Here is a 15,161-nt window from a genome sequence, read left to right on the forward strand (position 1 = left end):
TTGTCAGGGAGCGTCTGTAAATGGAGAGTGGTGAGGGAGTGTGTGCAAATGGAGAGTGGTGAGGGAGTGTGTGCAAATGGAGAGTGGTGAGGGAGTGTGTGCAAATGGAGAGTGGTGAGGTAGTGTGTCTAAATGGAGAGTGGTGAGGGAGTGCCATCAATTACAACATTAAGAATCAGGAATCAGAGAATGACTGTTTTTCAACATGGTGGCGCCAACCTGAAGTGAAGTCCTGTTAATGTGATTGCTGTCATCAATTTCTGCTCTGATTGGAAAGTGTTTCTTCCCTGTTGACCAATTTCATTTCAGTCCCACGTTGAAAACTCTCGATGCTTCTCCGGCGTTTCCCTTTACAAACATTTCATTGAGCCGACACACACAAGTCACACACAAAAATGGTGATACTAATTTTGAAACATTGAAACAATGAAACATAGAAATGTTTACAGTCCAGAAAGAGGCCATTCAATCCATCACGTCAATGCCAGCAGTAAAAGAGAAATCCAATTCAATCCCACGTTCTCGGTCTTGCTCCATAGCTCTAGCACAAATGTTTTTCCAAATCTTATGAATTTGGACTTCTGAATGGCATTTGATAATGTACAACATTATGGATATTTGAGCAAAGCTTTTAGCACATGGAATAAAAGTGATGGTAGCAACAAGGATACCAAAATTGGCTGAGTGACAGGAAACAGAGTAGTGGTTAATGAATTTGTTTTGGACCGGAGGGAGGCTTGTAGTATAGGTTGTAGCGTCGTGTCAGCATTGGAGCATTTGCTCTTCCTGCTAATGACCTAGGCTAATGATGTTAAGCTGATTGGCCTGCAATTGCTGTGTTACTGAACTGGGGTGGAACATTTGTAATTTGTCAGTACTTTCACACCACAACCATTTAAGGAAGATTGTAGCCAGAGCCTCCGCAAGTTCCATCTGAAGGATACTGTCTCTTACAGTCCAAGAGTCCCTCAATGTCACATAGGAGTGCCAGCCTAGATAATGTGCTCAGGTCAATTATTTTTTCCTGTTGCTACTGATGTGGATAATTTAGAAACAAGCAACTCTTAGTCCGAATGCTGATGATGTCATAACCAGTCGAGCCTTAGTAGTGAAAATAGTTTTGTTCAAATGGCAACAATTCCATTGCTTATGGATCTGCAAATGAAATTTATGGCAAGGAACGTTAGGCAGCACGTGAACATCAGGAATAGTGTTGTACTTTATGAAGATGAAAAAAATGCTAAGATACCTGCTAGGTATCCCGCAACACATGCCCTGGGATATTGGAATGGCATTCAACAAAGTCAGGGGAATATTGGGCTTCAGAGTCAAAACAGCTTTTATGGATCAGAAGATGTCACAATCCAACCAGACCCAAGACTTTCATCCAGTTCTAGTCACTGAGAAACAAAGGAAAAACTGAAGTGCTGGAGACAGAAATCTGCACTCTGCTTGTTATGACGTGGCAGATGATGTGTGTAAGATGGATCAAATCCAGGAGGGAAACTTGGTCACACGTTCACAATGGATTTTGAATTTGTATTTATTACGAGATGTGTGCATTGAATTCAGAAGTAATGAGTCCAGCAAAACCTTTGGAGATTTAAAACAAAAGATATTTTGAACAAAATATAAGATTTCAAGCACACACATAAGACTACAATTACTACCACGGTAACTCAGAAAATTCCTAATTAACCTGACCCCCAGTTACAATCTGTTTAAGGCAACTGTCCACAATAGATTTTAGATTTATAACAAACTAAACAAGTTAACACAATATGCTGGACAGTGGAATTCCAAATGACTTTTCTCCAGCTTCAGCTTCCTTAGATAGCAGATTTATGCACAAATGCTTCATTAAGACTTTTCACACACTTCTGTTAGATCTTTTATGGTCTTCTAGTTTCACATAACCCAATATTCTCCTTTATGTATGTTTCACTATTTTTAATATGTAAATTCTATTGTTTCATATGTCTTTGAAACTGTATCTTCCTCACAATATAAAAACTCATGTTGCTATTTCCAGTAACCTTTGGGAAAACACGTTCCTTGGTCTTATAATTAGGGGAATTGATAGCATCCTTTGTAAGCAGGATCGAGAGTCCTGCATGGTACATTGCCTGCCCAGTACCAGGTGAGGGATATCTCTGACCGGCTTGAAAGGATTTTGGAGAGGGAGGGGGAGGATCCAGTTGTTGTGGTCCACGTCGGGACAAATACCATAGGTAAGACTAGGAAGGAGGACCTGTTTGGGAATTATCAGGAACTAGGAACTAAATTAAAGAACAGGTCCTCAAGGGTTATAATCTCCGGATTACTACCCGAGCCAGATGCAAATTGGCCTAGGGATGCGAGAATAAGGGAAGTAAACACGTGGCTAAAGGAGTGGTGCGGGAAAGAGGGGTTCCATTTCATGGGGCACTGGTATCAGTATTGGAACAGGAGGGATCTGTACCATTGGGACGGTCTCCACATGAACCGATCTGGGACCAATGTTCTCACGAAAAGGGTAAATACGATGGTCAACAGGACTTCAAACTAGAAAGTGGGGGGGGTGGGTTTCAACTTCATGGAAAATTATGAAAAAACTGAAAAGAAAGGAGAGCCAATAAAGTCTCCAGAACACAAAATAGGACAGAGTGTTTGGAAAGGGCTAGGAATCTAACTTCAAGCACATCAGATAAAGGGATGTCTATGAGAAGGAGGATGGGAAATACAGGACTGAAGGTGTTGTATCTGAATGCACGTAGTATACAAAATAAGGTAAATGAGCTTGTGACGCAGATTGAAATTGGCAGGTATGATGTGGTGGGCATCGCGGAGACATGGCTGCAAGGGGATCAGGATTGGGAGCTAAATATCCAAGGATATACATCCTATCGAAAAGATAGGCAGGTTGGCAGAAGGGGTGGGGTTGCTTTGTTAGTAAGAAATGAAATCAATAACAAGAAATGGCGTAGGGACAGATGATGTAGAATCTGTGTGGGTAGAGTTGAGGAACTGCAAAGGTGAAAAAACTATAATGGGAGTTATGTACAGGCCTCCGAACAGTAGTCAGGATGTGGGGCACAAGACACACCAGGAGATAGAAAAGGCGTGTAAGAAAGGCAAGGTTACAGTGATCATGGGGGATTTCAATATGCAGGTAGACTGGGAAAATCAGGTTGATAGTGGATCCCAAGAAAAGGAATTTGTGGAATGTCTACGAGATGGCTTTTTGGAGCAGCTTGTGGTGGAGCCACTAGGGAACAGGCAATTCTAGATTTAATGATGTGTAATGAGGCAGATTTGATAAGGGAGCTTAAGGTGAAGGAACCCTTAGGAGGAAGTGACCATAATATGATAGAATTTACCCTGCAATTTGAGAGGAAAAAGCTGGAATCAGATGTAATGGTATTACAGTTGAATAAAGATAACTACAGAGGCATGAGTGAGGAGCTGGCCAGAATTGACTGGGAGACGAGTCTAGCAGTAAAGGCAGTAGAACAGCAGAGGCAGGAGTTTCTGGGAGACACAGCAAAAATTCATCCCTAGGAAGAAGAAGCATACTAAAGGGAGGACGAGGCAACCGTGGCTGACAAGGGACAGCATAAAAGCTAAAGAGAAAGCATACAATGCAGTGAAGAGCAGTGAAAGTCAGGGGATTGGGAAGCCCACAAAGACCAACAGAGGACAACTAAAAAAGAAATAAGGAAGGAGAAGATTAAATATGAGGGTAAACTAGCCAGTAATATAAAAGAAGATTGCAAGAGTTTTTTTTTAGATATATAAAGGGTAAGAGAGCAGCAAAAGTGGACATTGGACCGTTCGAAAATTACGCTGGAGAAGTAATAGTGGGGAACAAAGAAATAGCGGAGGAACTGAATAGGTACTTTGTGTCAGTCTTCACAGAGGAAGACATGAGTAATATCCCCAAAATTCAAGAGAGTTAGGGGGCAGAGGTGAGTATGGTGGCTATTACCAAGGAGAAAGTGCTAGGAAAACTGAAAGGTCTGAAGGTGGATAAATCACCTGGACCAGATGGATTACACCCCAGAGTTCTGAAGGAGATAGCTGAAGAGATAGTGGAGGCATTGGTGGTGATCTTTCAGGAATCACTAGAGTCAGGGAGGGTCCCAGAAGACTGGAAAATCACTAATGTAACCCCCCCGTTTAAGAAGGGATTGAGGCAAAAAATGGGAAATTACAGGCCGATTAGCCTGACCTCAGTTGTTGGTAAGATTTTGGAGACCATTAAGGATGAGATTTCAGAATACTTGGAACTGCATGGTAAAGTAGGGCAAAGTCAGCATGGTTTCATTAAGGGGAGGTCATGCCTGACAAATCTGTTAGAATTCTTTGAGGAGGTAACGAGTAGGTTAGACAAAGGAGAGCCAATGGATATTATCTACTTGGACTTCCAGAAGGCCTTTGACAAGGTGCCGCACAGGAGGCTGCTCAGTAAGATAAGAGCCCATGATGTTAGAGGCAAGGTACTAGCATGGATAGAAGATTGGCTGTCTGGCAGGAGGCAGAGAGTGGGGATAAGGGGGTCCTTCTCAGGATGGCGGCCGGTGACTAGTGGAGTTCCGCAGGGGTCAGTGTTGGGACCACAACTTTTCACTTTATACATTAATGATCTAGATGAAGGAACTGAGGGCATTCTGGTTAAGTTTGCATAAGATTTAAAGATAGGTGGAGAGACAGGTAGTATTGAGGAGGCAGGGAGGCTGCAGAAGGATTTGGACAGGTTAGGAGAATGGGCAAAGAAGTGGCAGATGGAATACAATGTGGGGAAGTGTGAGGTCATGCACTTTGGTAGGAAGAATAGAGGCATAGACTAAATGGGGAGAGAATTCAGAAATCTGGAGTACAAAGGGACTTGGGAGTCCTAGTCCAGGATTCTCTTAAGGTTAACTTGCAGGTTGAGTCGGTAGAAAGGCAAATACAATGTTGGCATTTATTTCGAGAGGACTAGAATATAAAAGCAGGGATGTGCTGCTGAGGCTTTATAAGGCTCTGGTCAGACCACATTTAGAATATTGTGAGCAATTTTGGGCCCCGTATCTCAGGAAGGATGTTCTGGCCCTGGAGAGGGTCCAGAGGAGGTTCACAAGAATGATCCCAGGAATGAAAGGCTTAACATATGGGGAACGTTTGAGGATTCTGGGTCTATACTCGATGGAGTTTAGAAGGATGTGGGGGAATCTGATTGAAACTTACAGAATACTGAAAGGCCTGGATAGAGTGGAAGTGGGGAAGATGTTTCCATTAGTAGGAGAGACTAGGACCCAAGGACACAGCCTCAGAATAAAGGGAAGACCTTTTAGAACAGAGATGAGGAGAAACTTCTTTAGCCAGAGAGTGGTAAACTTATGGAATTCATTGCCACAGAAGACTGTGGAGGCCAGGTCATTGAGTGTATTTAAGACCGAGATAGATATGTTCTTGATTGGTAAGGGGATCAAAGGTTACGGGGAGAAGACGGGAGAATGGGGTTGAGAAACTTATCATTGATGATTGAATGGCGGAGCAGATTTGATGGGCCTAATTCCTGCTCCTATGTCTTATGGTCTTGCTCATCTGGCTAGTTGTAAATAGACTAAAATCCCTTTGAAATCCAAATATCCCTTCATTTATTTAAAAATTTAAATTCCCTTCGCATTTTGCATGCTAAGCCAGCATCCATGTTTACTCATTAGCATGTCAAGAACCTAGCTTCTATTGATGAAATAAGTTTGCAGTCTACTTGACTCCAAATGTAATTAAATCACACACAGGCAGACCCAACTTTATTTACCCTCATAAACCTACTTCACAATAAACCAGTGATTATGAAAATTATTATATTTTCATCACTTGCACTTCCATCCATTTTTCATCTTCTTAAACATGATAAGGGTCTCCACTTCCTCATTGGCATGTTACCTTTAAGGTAATAATATTCCAGAATACATTCTGCCTCTGTTTCTGAGTAAGCTGTCTGATATAACTGCTTTATTTGTGGATCCTTTTGTTGTAGCTCTACCAACTGAACTGAACTAAACACTACAGCTTCATTCTCGACCATTCTTTCTCCCTGAACAATCTTATCAAAGATAGTATCAGCTAATTGAACTTCAACACCTTTTCCCTGCCTTTACCTTCCTCTTCTTCCTGTTTCAACCCTTGAGCTTGTGATCTCATGACTACACAAACTGGAAACAATCCAGGATGCTCTTTCTGCAACACCTCTGTTGAATGCACCTCTACAGGCTGCTCAGCTACTGTAAGCATCAGCCCATCTGTGACCCAGCTATATCATTACCTAAAATAAACTGAACCCCTACAATGGGTAATTTGTCCAGTACTCCAACAATCACCTCACCTATTTTCCACTTACTCTTTAAAAAAATTACTGTCCATAATGTAATAGGTTTCGCATATCCATGAACCCCACTTAATATCACCTTTTTCTGCAACATTCCCTCTGGACAACAAATATCACTATCCCATGAATTAAAGACTGACTAGCAACTGTGTCTCTTAACATTTTAATACGTTTACCTGCTCCACCGTGTACACATGGAAAGACTTCCCCTTCACAGACAAAATCTTTGAGCATTTCTGCAACCTACTCTTCAGAACTCCATTGAGTAAATTGTGAACACATTCCTACTTCTTTACATATCACTGATTCTTCCTGTTTTACCTTTACACAAACCACTAGCTTTTCCTGCGCCTGGACCTCAGAACCCATAGTACTTTTACTTCCAGAATTTATCTGATTTCCAATTATTGTAACAGACTTTCCCTGTAACATCCAACACATTGACTTCATATGCCCAACCTTACTACATGAAAACACCTAATTTCTGAGTGTCACTTCTACCCTGAGCACTTTGCTTCTTAGTCTGAGAAAAAAAATTCCTGAGAATTTCCAATTACTCCTCTTCTCTGGCTACCTACCTTTCTTTCACCTTCCCATTTTCTGTCCTTCTCTGATTTAAAAGGGTGACGCAAAAGAGGTTTAGATCTATGAACAAACTCATCAGCTATATCTGCTACTTATCTTACTGTTTTAACTCTCTGTTCCTCTACATGAATTCTTCCAAAAGAATTACTTCTCTAACAGCTACATACGTTGTCTTTATCTTTAGTGCCCGTATCCACCTGTCAAAATTACTTTGTTTTACTCTCTCAAACTCAATATAGGTTTGACCAGGCTGTTTCCTTATATTCCTAAGTTTCTATCTGTACGCCTCAGGAACCAACTCATATGCACTCAAAAATAACCTTTTTTTACTGCATTATAATCTACTGACACTTCTTCTGACAGTGAAGCATAAACCTCATGAGCTCTGCCCACTAAGCTAGACTGTAAAGGCAATGTCCAGATTTCTTTTGCCCAATTCATCTGCTTAGCTATCTTCTCAAATGAAATTAAGAACACCTCTCCATCCCTTTCTTCAATCTTTGGAAGAGCTCACACAAATTTAAACAACTCCCCACTGGAATTTAGGTTGAAAGCTTTTTCATCATCAGAACCTTCCTCAGCATCTGACATCTCTTTTTTAAAGTCCAGCTTTTAAAGCTGGCATTCTCTTTCACTTTCCTCTCAATGATGCTGATAGGACTAGAAAGGAGGATCTGCTGACAAAAATTGAACAGTTAGGAGCTAAATTAAAAAGCAGAACCTCCAAGGATAATAATCTTGGGATTACTACCTGAGCCATGGGCAAACTGGCATAGAGTAAATAGAGTCAAGGAGTTAAATGTGTGGCTCAAAGGTTGATGTGGGAGGAATGGGTTTCCGTTCATGGGACATTGGCACCATACTGGTGTAGAAGGTAGCTGTTCTGGTCGGATGGGCTTCAATTGAACTGTTCTGGGACCAGTGACCTGGCGAATTGAATAACTAGGGCTGTAGAGAGAGATTTAAACTAAATAGAGGGGGAAAGGGTTCTGGAGAGGGGATACATAAGCTTACAAAGCAAAAAGATATGACAGCCTTGTAGGGCAGCTATTTCGGCAATGATACCCAGAGTGTGACAGGAAGGGACAGAGTGTCCAAAAATAAAAAAAAAAGCAGCAAATAGTCAGATGGGGAAAAATGGTAAAAAGACAAAATTAGTTGCTCTTTACTTAATTGCATGTGGTATTTGGAACAAAATAAATGAATTAACGGCACAAATAGTGGTTATTGGGTATGATCTTATAGCCATTGTGGAGACATGGTTATGAGGAGATCAAAGCTGGAAGCTAAATATTCAAGGGCATGTGACTTCTCAAAAAGACAGACAGGAAATGAAAGGGTGGTGGGGTAGCCTTGTTAGTACGAGATGGAATAAGTACAATAGCAAGAGATGATCTTGGATCAGAAGATGTAGAATCCACATGGGTGGAGGTAAGAAATAACAAGGGGAAGAAGACACTGGTTGGGGTCGTCTATAGGCCCCCTAACAGTAGCTATGCTGTAGGACAGAGAATAAATCATGAGATAACGAGGGCATGTAAAAAAGGTAGTACATTAATCATGGGTGACCTTAATCTTCATGCAGATTGGGAAAATCAAATTGGCAGAGGTAGCCATGAGGAAGAATTCATTGAATGTATTCAGGACAGTTTCCTAGAACAATATGTTGTGGATCCAACCAGGGATCAGGCTATTTTGGATCTGATATTATGTAGGGAGGCAGGTGTACTAAATGATGTCAGAGCAAAAGATCCTCTAGGAAACAGTGACCATAACATGGTAGAATTTAGCATTCAGTTTGAGAGTGAGAAACTTGGAACAGAAACAACTGTGCTAAACTTAAATAAGGGTAATTACAAAGGAATGAGGGCCAAGTTGGCTGGAGTGGACTGGGAAAGAAGTTTAGCAGAAAAGACGGTTGATAAACAATGGCAGACATTTAAGAAAATAGTTCATGACTCACAAGAAAGATATATCCCAGTGAGGAAGGATTCTAGGAAGGGGACAAACCAACCATAGTTAACCAAGGAAGTTAAGGATAGTATCAAATTGAAAGAAAAAAATATACAATGTGGCAAGGATTAGTGGTAAGCCAGAGGATTGGGAAAGTTTTACAAACAAACACAAGATAACCAAAAAAAGATAAAGAGGGAGAAAATAAACTTTGAAGGTAAACTAGCAAGTATTTTAAAAACAGACAGTAAGAGCTCCTTTAAAATATAAAAAAGCAAGAGAGAGGCCAAAGTCAGTATAGGCCCCTTAGTGAATGAGGCTGGGGAAAAAATAATGGGGAATGACAAAAAGGCAGAGGAGTCAAATAAATACTTTGCATTAGTCTTCACGGTAGAAGACACTAATAGCATTCCAAAAATACTAAATAATCAAGGGGCAAAAGGGCTCTGGGAGTGGGTGTGTGTGTGTGTGTGTGTGTGTGTGTGCGCGTGGGGGGGGGAAGGAAATAAATACAATAACTATCATTACAGAAAAAGTACTAGGGGAACTAATGGGGCTAAAGGCCAATAAGTCACCTGGACCTGATGGGTTGCATCCCAAGATATTAAAGGAAGCAGCTGCAGAGATAGTGGATGCACTGGTAGTAATCTTCTAAGAATCCTTAGATTCTGGAAAAGTCCCAGAGTGTTGGAAAACTGCCAATGTAACACTCTGATTCAAAAATGGAGGGAGACAAAACAGGTAAACTATAGGCCGGTTAGCTTAACATTCGTCATTGGGAAAATGTTAGAGTCTATTAAAAAGGATGTAAAAGCAGAGCATTTAGAAATGCATAATTTAATCAAGCAGAGTCAACATGGCTTCATGACAGGGAAATCATGCCTGACAAATTTATTAGAATTCTTTGAGGAGGTAACAAGCACGATAGATAAAGGGGTACCAGTAGATGTAATATATTTGGATTTCCAAAAGGCATTCATTAAGGTACCGCACATCTGGCTATTTAATAAGAGCCCATGGTATTGGGAGTAGTATATTAGCATGGATAGAGGATTGGTTAACTAATAGAAGACAGAGAGATGGGATAAAGGGGGCATTTTCAGGATGGCAACCTGTAATGATGGAGTGCCATAGGAAGTCAGTGCTGGGGCCACAATTATTTACAATATATACATTAATGACTTAGATGAGGGAAATGAATGTACTATCGCCAAGCTTGTGGATGGCACAAAAATAGGTGGGAAGGCAAGTGGTGAGGATGACAAAGAGTTTACAGAGGGATATAGACAGTTTAAGTGAGTGGGCAAAAACTTGGCAGATAGAACATAATGTGGGAAATGTGAGTTTATGCACTTTGGAATGATGACTAGAGGAGCTGAACATTACTTAAATGGAGAAAGACTGCAGAAAGCTGCAGCACAAAGAGATTTGGGGGCCCTCGTGCATGAATCCCAAAAAGCTAGCATGCAATTTCAGCAGGTGATAGGGAAGGCAAATGGAATGTTGGCCTTTATTTCAAAGGGAATGGCGTATAAAAATAGGGAAGTCTTGCTAAAACTATACAAGGCACTAGTTAGACCACACCTAGAATACTGTGAACAGTTTTGTTCCCCTTATGTAAGGAAAGATATACCGGCATTGGCGGCAGCCCAGAGAACGTTCACTAGGTTGATCCTGGGTATGGAGGGATTTTCTTATGAGGAGAGGTTGAGTAGGTTGGGCCTGCAGTCATTGGAGTTTAGAAGAATGACAGGCAACCTTATTGAAACATATGAGAACTTAGGTGACTTAACAGGGCAGATGCTGAGAGGTTGTTTCCCTTGTGGGAGGTCTAAGACCAGAGGGCATAATCTCAGAGTAAAGGGTCACCCATTTAAGATAGGGATGTGGAAGAATTTCTCCTCTCGGTTGTTCATCTGTGGAATTCTTTACCACAGAGGGCTGTAGAAGCTGGGTCGATAAGTATATTCAAGGAATGAGATATATTTAATCAGTAAGGGAATCAAGGGTTATGGGGAAAAGGCAGGAAAGTGGAGTCGAGGATTAGCAGATCAGCCATGATCTCTTTGAATGGCTGAGCAGATTCGATGGGCTGAATGGCCTACTTCTGCTCCCAAGTCTTACTCCCTCATTCTTATTCCCTTCCCTCCATTGCTAACTTTTCCCTCTGGAAGTTGAGTTTTCGCATTTCCATTTCTCTTTGAATTACTTTCTTTTTCTGTTGCCTATAGTGCAAGTTTTTTCATTACCATCGCCTGTTCAAATTCAAGCTTCTTCATTTGTAACTGAAGTCTCACTACCTCCAGCTGTGGCTCACTAGTGTCAGGTATCACTTCCAATTTCAAATGCTGTGCTATCACTTTAACTATGTCTGCTTTCTTTGCCCCTATGGGTTACCTCAACTGCAACTTATCCACCAATGCTGTTAAATTACACTTAGATATTTTTTGTAACCTAATCAGAGTTATATCTTCTACTTCCAAAAAAGTTTTACCATGGCAACAGCCATTTTTGTCGTCTCACCATTTTAACATCCCTCACACCAACTCCTGAATTCAATGTGCTTCTCGTACTCATAACCTGAAGATTCACCAAACCCAAACCATTAAAGGAATTTCAAATATCGCGCAAAAAGACCCCAATTTGTTATGACGTGGCAGATGATGTGTGCCAACTGGACCAAATCCACAAGGGAAGTTTGGTTGCGCTATCACAATGGTTTTGCTATTTGTATTTATTACAAGATGTGTGCACTGAATTCAGAAGTAACGAATCCACCAATATCTTGAGCGTTTCTAAAAAAAATTAAATTATAATATTTATTAACAAAGTAAAAGAATTCAAGCACATACATAAGTTTACAATTACTCACTAATATAACTCAGAAAATTCCTAATTAACTCGACCCCCAGTTACAACCCCTGTCAGGCAATGGTCCAAGATAGATTTTAGAGTTGAAACGGAAGCAGCAATTTAACACAATACCCACTCAACAGTGGAATTCCAATTGACTTTTCCCCAACTTCAGTTTTGTTACATAGCAGACTCATGCACACATGGCTGGAGGCTTCATTAAGGCAATTTCACACACTCCTGTTGGATCTTACATGGTCTTCTTCCACGTAGCCATTCATTCTCCTTTATATATTTCTCTCTTTTTAATATTTAAATTCTATTGTTCCATATGTCTTTGAAACGGTATCTTCCTCATAATATAAAAAAAACTTTCATCTTGCCAATATTGTCAGTAACCTTTGGGAAAAATAAACACATTCCTTAGCCTTGATTATCTGGCAAGTTGTAAACAGATTAAGATCCTTCTGAAATCAGAATCTCTTCATTTATCTAACAATGCAAATTCCCTTCACACCTTACATGTGAAACCAGCATCAATGTTTACTCATTAGCATGTCAAGCACCTAGCTTCTTTTGACAATTTCAAGCTTGCACTCAAAATGTAATTAAATCACACACACCCACTATACTTACCCCCATAAACCTACTTCACAATAAACCAGAAATATATTATGAAAATTAGTATACTTTCACTACACTTCAGTTGTATCCTGGATGTGATTGACAGCAGCAACCCCTACAATTAAATATAAGATTAGTAGTATACTAGCAGGTGGGGTGAATGAATGAATCTCTTACCTGTCCTGCTGTGCCAGTAAATGGGATGATGCAGTGAATCCACACTCAGCTGGTGAACACTCTTTCTTCCTGGTGTGCCGACATCCATGCGTTTCCCCGAGACAGGCAACCAAATCTCTGCCCACAGTCAACAATTGTTTTAATTTATCTAACTCCTATAATGTAGTAAAAATATCCCATGTTCCCATGTTAACAGTCCCCATATTAATACAGTTGATTCATGACATATCTGTGCTTGCGTTTTAATTTGGTCTTGAAACACTGCTATAATCTCCAGGCTTGACGGGCTGAGCGGCCTACTTATGCTCCTATTTCATGTCTTCGGATGTTCTCTGTTCTGAGGAGAACAATTGTAACTCCAGTCTGTAAATAACCAAAGCCCCTCATCCTTGATACTACACTGGTAAGTTTTCTGTGCACCCTTTTCAAATCCTTGACATTGTTCCTGAAGTATAGTGTTCAGAACTGAACACAGTGCTTCAGCTGAGGATCAGTCAGTGACTGGTACAGATTCAGTAGTGTTCTTGCTCTAGTACTTCATGTCTCTATTAATAGAATCTGATAAATGTTGTTTTCAACTAGTTTAATCAACTTGGCCTGCAACATTCAAAGATTCATGTCCAAACACTCCCAGGTCTTACCTTTGCTGCACACTGGTTAAAATAGTAGCATTTAGTTTAAACTGTCTCTTGTCATTCTACCATCCAAAATGCATCATTGATTGTGAATCACTTTGCGATGTTCCGAGGGTGTGAAAGGCACAAAATGAAACCCAAGATCTTTTATTCCCTTTCACAGCCCATTTTAAATTGTAGATTTCGCTCCAAAAAAATGAAATTCAGATTAATATTTGTTGTGGGACAAAAGGTGCTCAGAGTCTGGAGATGGTTAAAGTCAGGAGCTCTTTATTATAAACAAGCAGTTACAGTAACACTTATTTATACACAGTACAGATTCAGCTGGCTGTATGCCTGATCTTATTTTGTCTGCTTATGGCCGTCATCTTTCCCTGGTAAGCACATCCTATCACATTCTCACGGACAAGCAAGCTAGCTGAAAAGTACAAATGTGAAAAAACAGAAAACAGCTTCAGCTTATCAACTACAGTAACTTCATCTCGAGCAAAACACATATGGAAAAAAACAGGCCAACAGTTGCAGTGGCAAAATAAAGCAAGAGAAACTGCTTTCATAAATAAAACTTGTGGTGATTATATTAACCCTTTATTTCCCATATAAATATTCCAAATTTCACTGCAGAAACAACTTCAACTGGGAGTTAGCAAATTAGGAAGAAAGATCCCAGACAACTGGTTTGACTGAAGCCTCGAGTGCTCAGTTAGCTCCATTCTCAACTCAGGCAGTTTGAACAAATCCACATTCTGGGGACAACGGAGTTTTCCTGGTGCAGTGGGGCCAATACTGGTCTTGAACTAAGACCGCCACTGCAGTCCCTGTGCTGTAGGTACACCCACAGTGCTGTGTGGGAGGGAGTTCCAGGATTTTGACCCAGCGACAGCGAAGGAACGGCAATATATTTTCAAGTCAGGATGGTGAGTGGCTTGGAGGGGAATCTCAGGCGGTGTTCCCATGTGTCTTCTGCCCTTGTCCTTCTAAAGGTCAGAGGTCCTGGGTTTGGAATGTGCTGTCTAAGAAGGGTTGGTGAGTTCCTGCAGTGCATCTTGTAGATGGTACACACACTGCTGCCACTGTGTGTTGGTGGTGGAGGGAGTGAATGTTTGTGGATGAGGTGCCAGTAATGCAGGCTGCTTTGTCCTTGACCATGGTTGAGCTTCTTCATAATGCTTTTCACAGAACAAAATGTCCCAAGGTGCTCCACAGTAACGTTATAAAGCAAAATTTGACAGTAAAGGCACATAAGGCGATAGTAGAGAGAAACGGGATTTGTAGCCGTCACCAAGGACAATGACTTTGGTGTCCTCACATTTAACTGGAGGTAATTGACATTCTTCTGTTATTGGGGGTTGGGTAAGCAGTCCAATAGTGCAGGAGTCAGGAGAGGCGGTGGTGAGGTAGAGCTGGGTCGGCGTTAGTGTACATTTGGAAACTAAAGTTGTGTTTTCATATGATGGGACCTAGTGGCAGAATATAGATGAGAAAGAGGAGGGTGTCAAGGATCAATCTGGGGAGACGCCAATGAAAGGTAAGGGCCTGAGAAAGGGAAGAGAAGCCATTGCATGTGGTTCTCTGGCTGCGATTAGGTAAATAAGAATGGAACCAGGTGAGAAGTGTTGGAGGAGGATGGTGTGGTCGACTGTGTCAAAGGCTGCAGACAGGTCGAGAAGGACGAGGCAGGAGTTTACCACGGTCACTGATACAGGCTGCCATTGTGACTTTGAGAAGACAAGCTTTGGTACTGTGGCAGGGGCGGAAATCTGATTGGAAGAATCAAAGATGGATTTCTGGGAAAGATTGGCTGGGATTTGGGAGGTGACAAACCAAACACAACACAACTTGTGTTCGAGATAGATTTGACTTTTATCCAGGGTATTAACATCTATAACTGGACAGGGGGCTAGAGTTTATTAACATCATCAGAAAGTGATCCCAATGAGCATGGTTCAGTCCTGGGTGTGATTAACAGCAAAATCCAA

At 41.1% G+C, this 15,161-nt stretch overlaps 2 protein-coding genes across 2 annotated transcripts in view; one reads left to right on the forward strand and one right to left on the reverse strand.

Annotated features, from left to right (window-relative positions):
* Positions 1 to 15,161, forward strand: part of LOC121274370 (zinc finger protein 420-like) — a 97,243-nt gene that overhangs the window by 36,651 nt on the left and 45,431 nt on the right. The gene's annotated exons all lie outside the window — the stretch shown is intronic.
* The window catches only part of LOC121274332 (zinc finger protein 91-like), a 38,453-nt gene that overhangs the window by 20,326 nt on the left and 2,966 nt on the right, over positions 1 to 15,161 (reverse strand). The window contains exon 4 of the mRNA XM_041181573.1: positions 14,465 to 14,642. Within this exon, the coding sequence (XP_041037507.1) occupies positions 14,465 to 14,642 (178 nt within the window). The remainder of the gene's footprint in view (positions 1 to 14,464; positions 14,643 to 15,161) is intronic.

This window comes from Carcharodon carcharias, assembly GCF_017639515.1.
Source record: "Carcharodon carcharias isolate sCarCar2 chromosome 36 unlocalized genomic scaffold, sCarCar2.pri SUPER_36_unloc_1, whole genome shotgun sequence".
In the NCBI taxonomy this organism is placed as follows: domain Eukaryota; kingdom Metazoa; phylum Chordata; class Chondrichthyes; order Lamniformes; family Lamnidae; genus Carcharodon; species Carcharodon carcharias.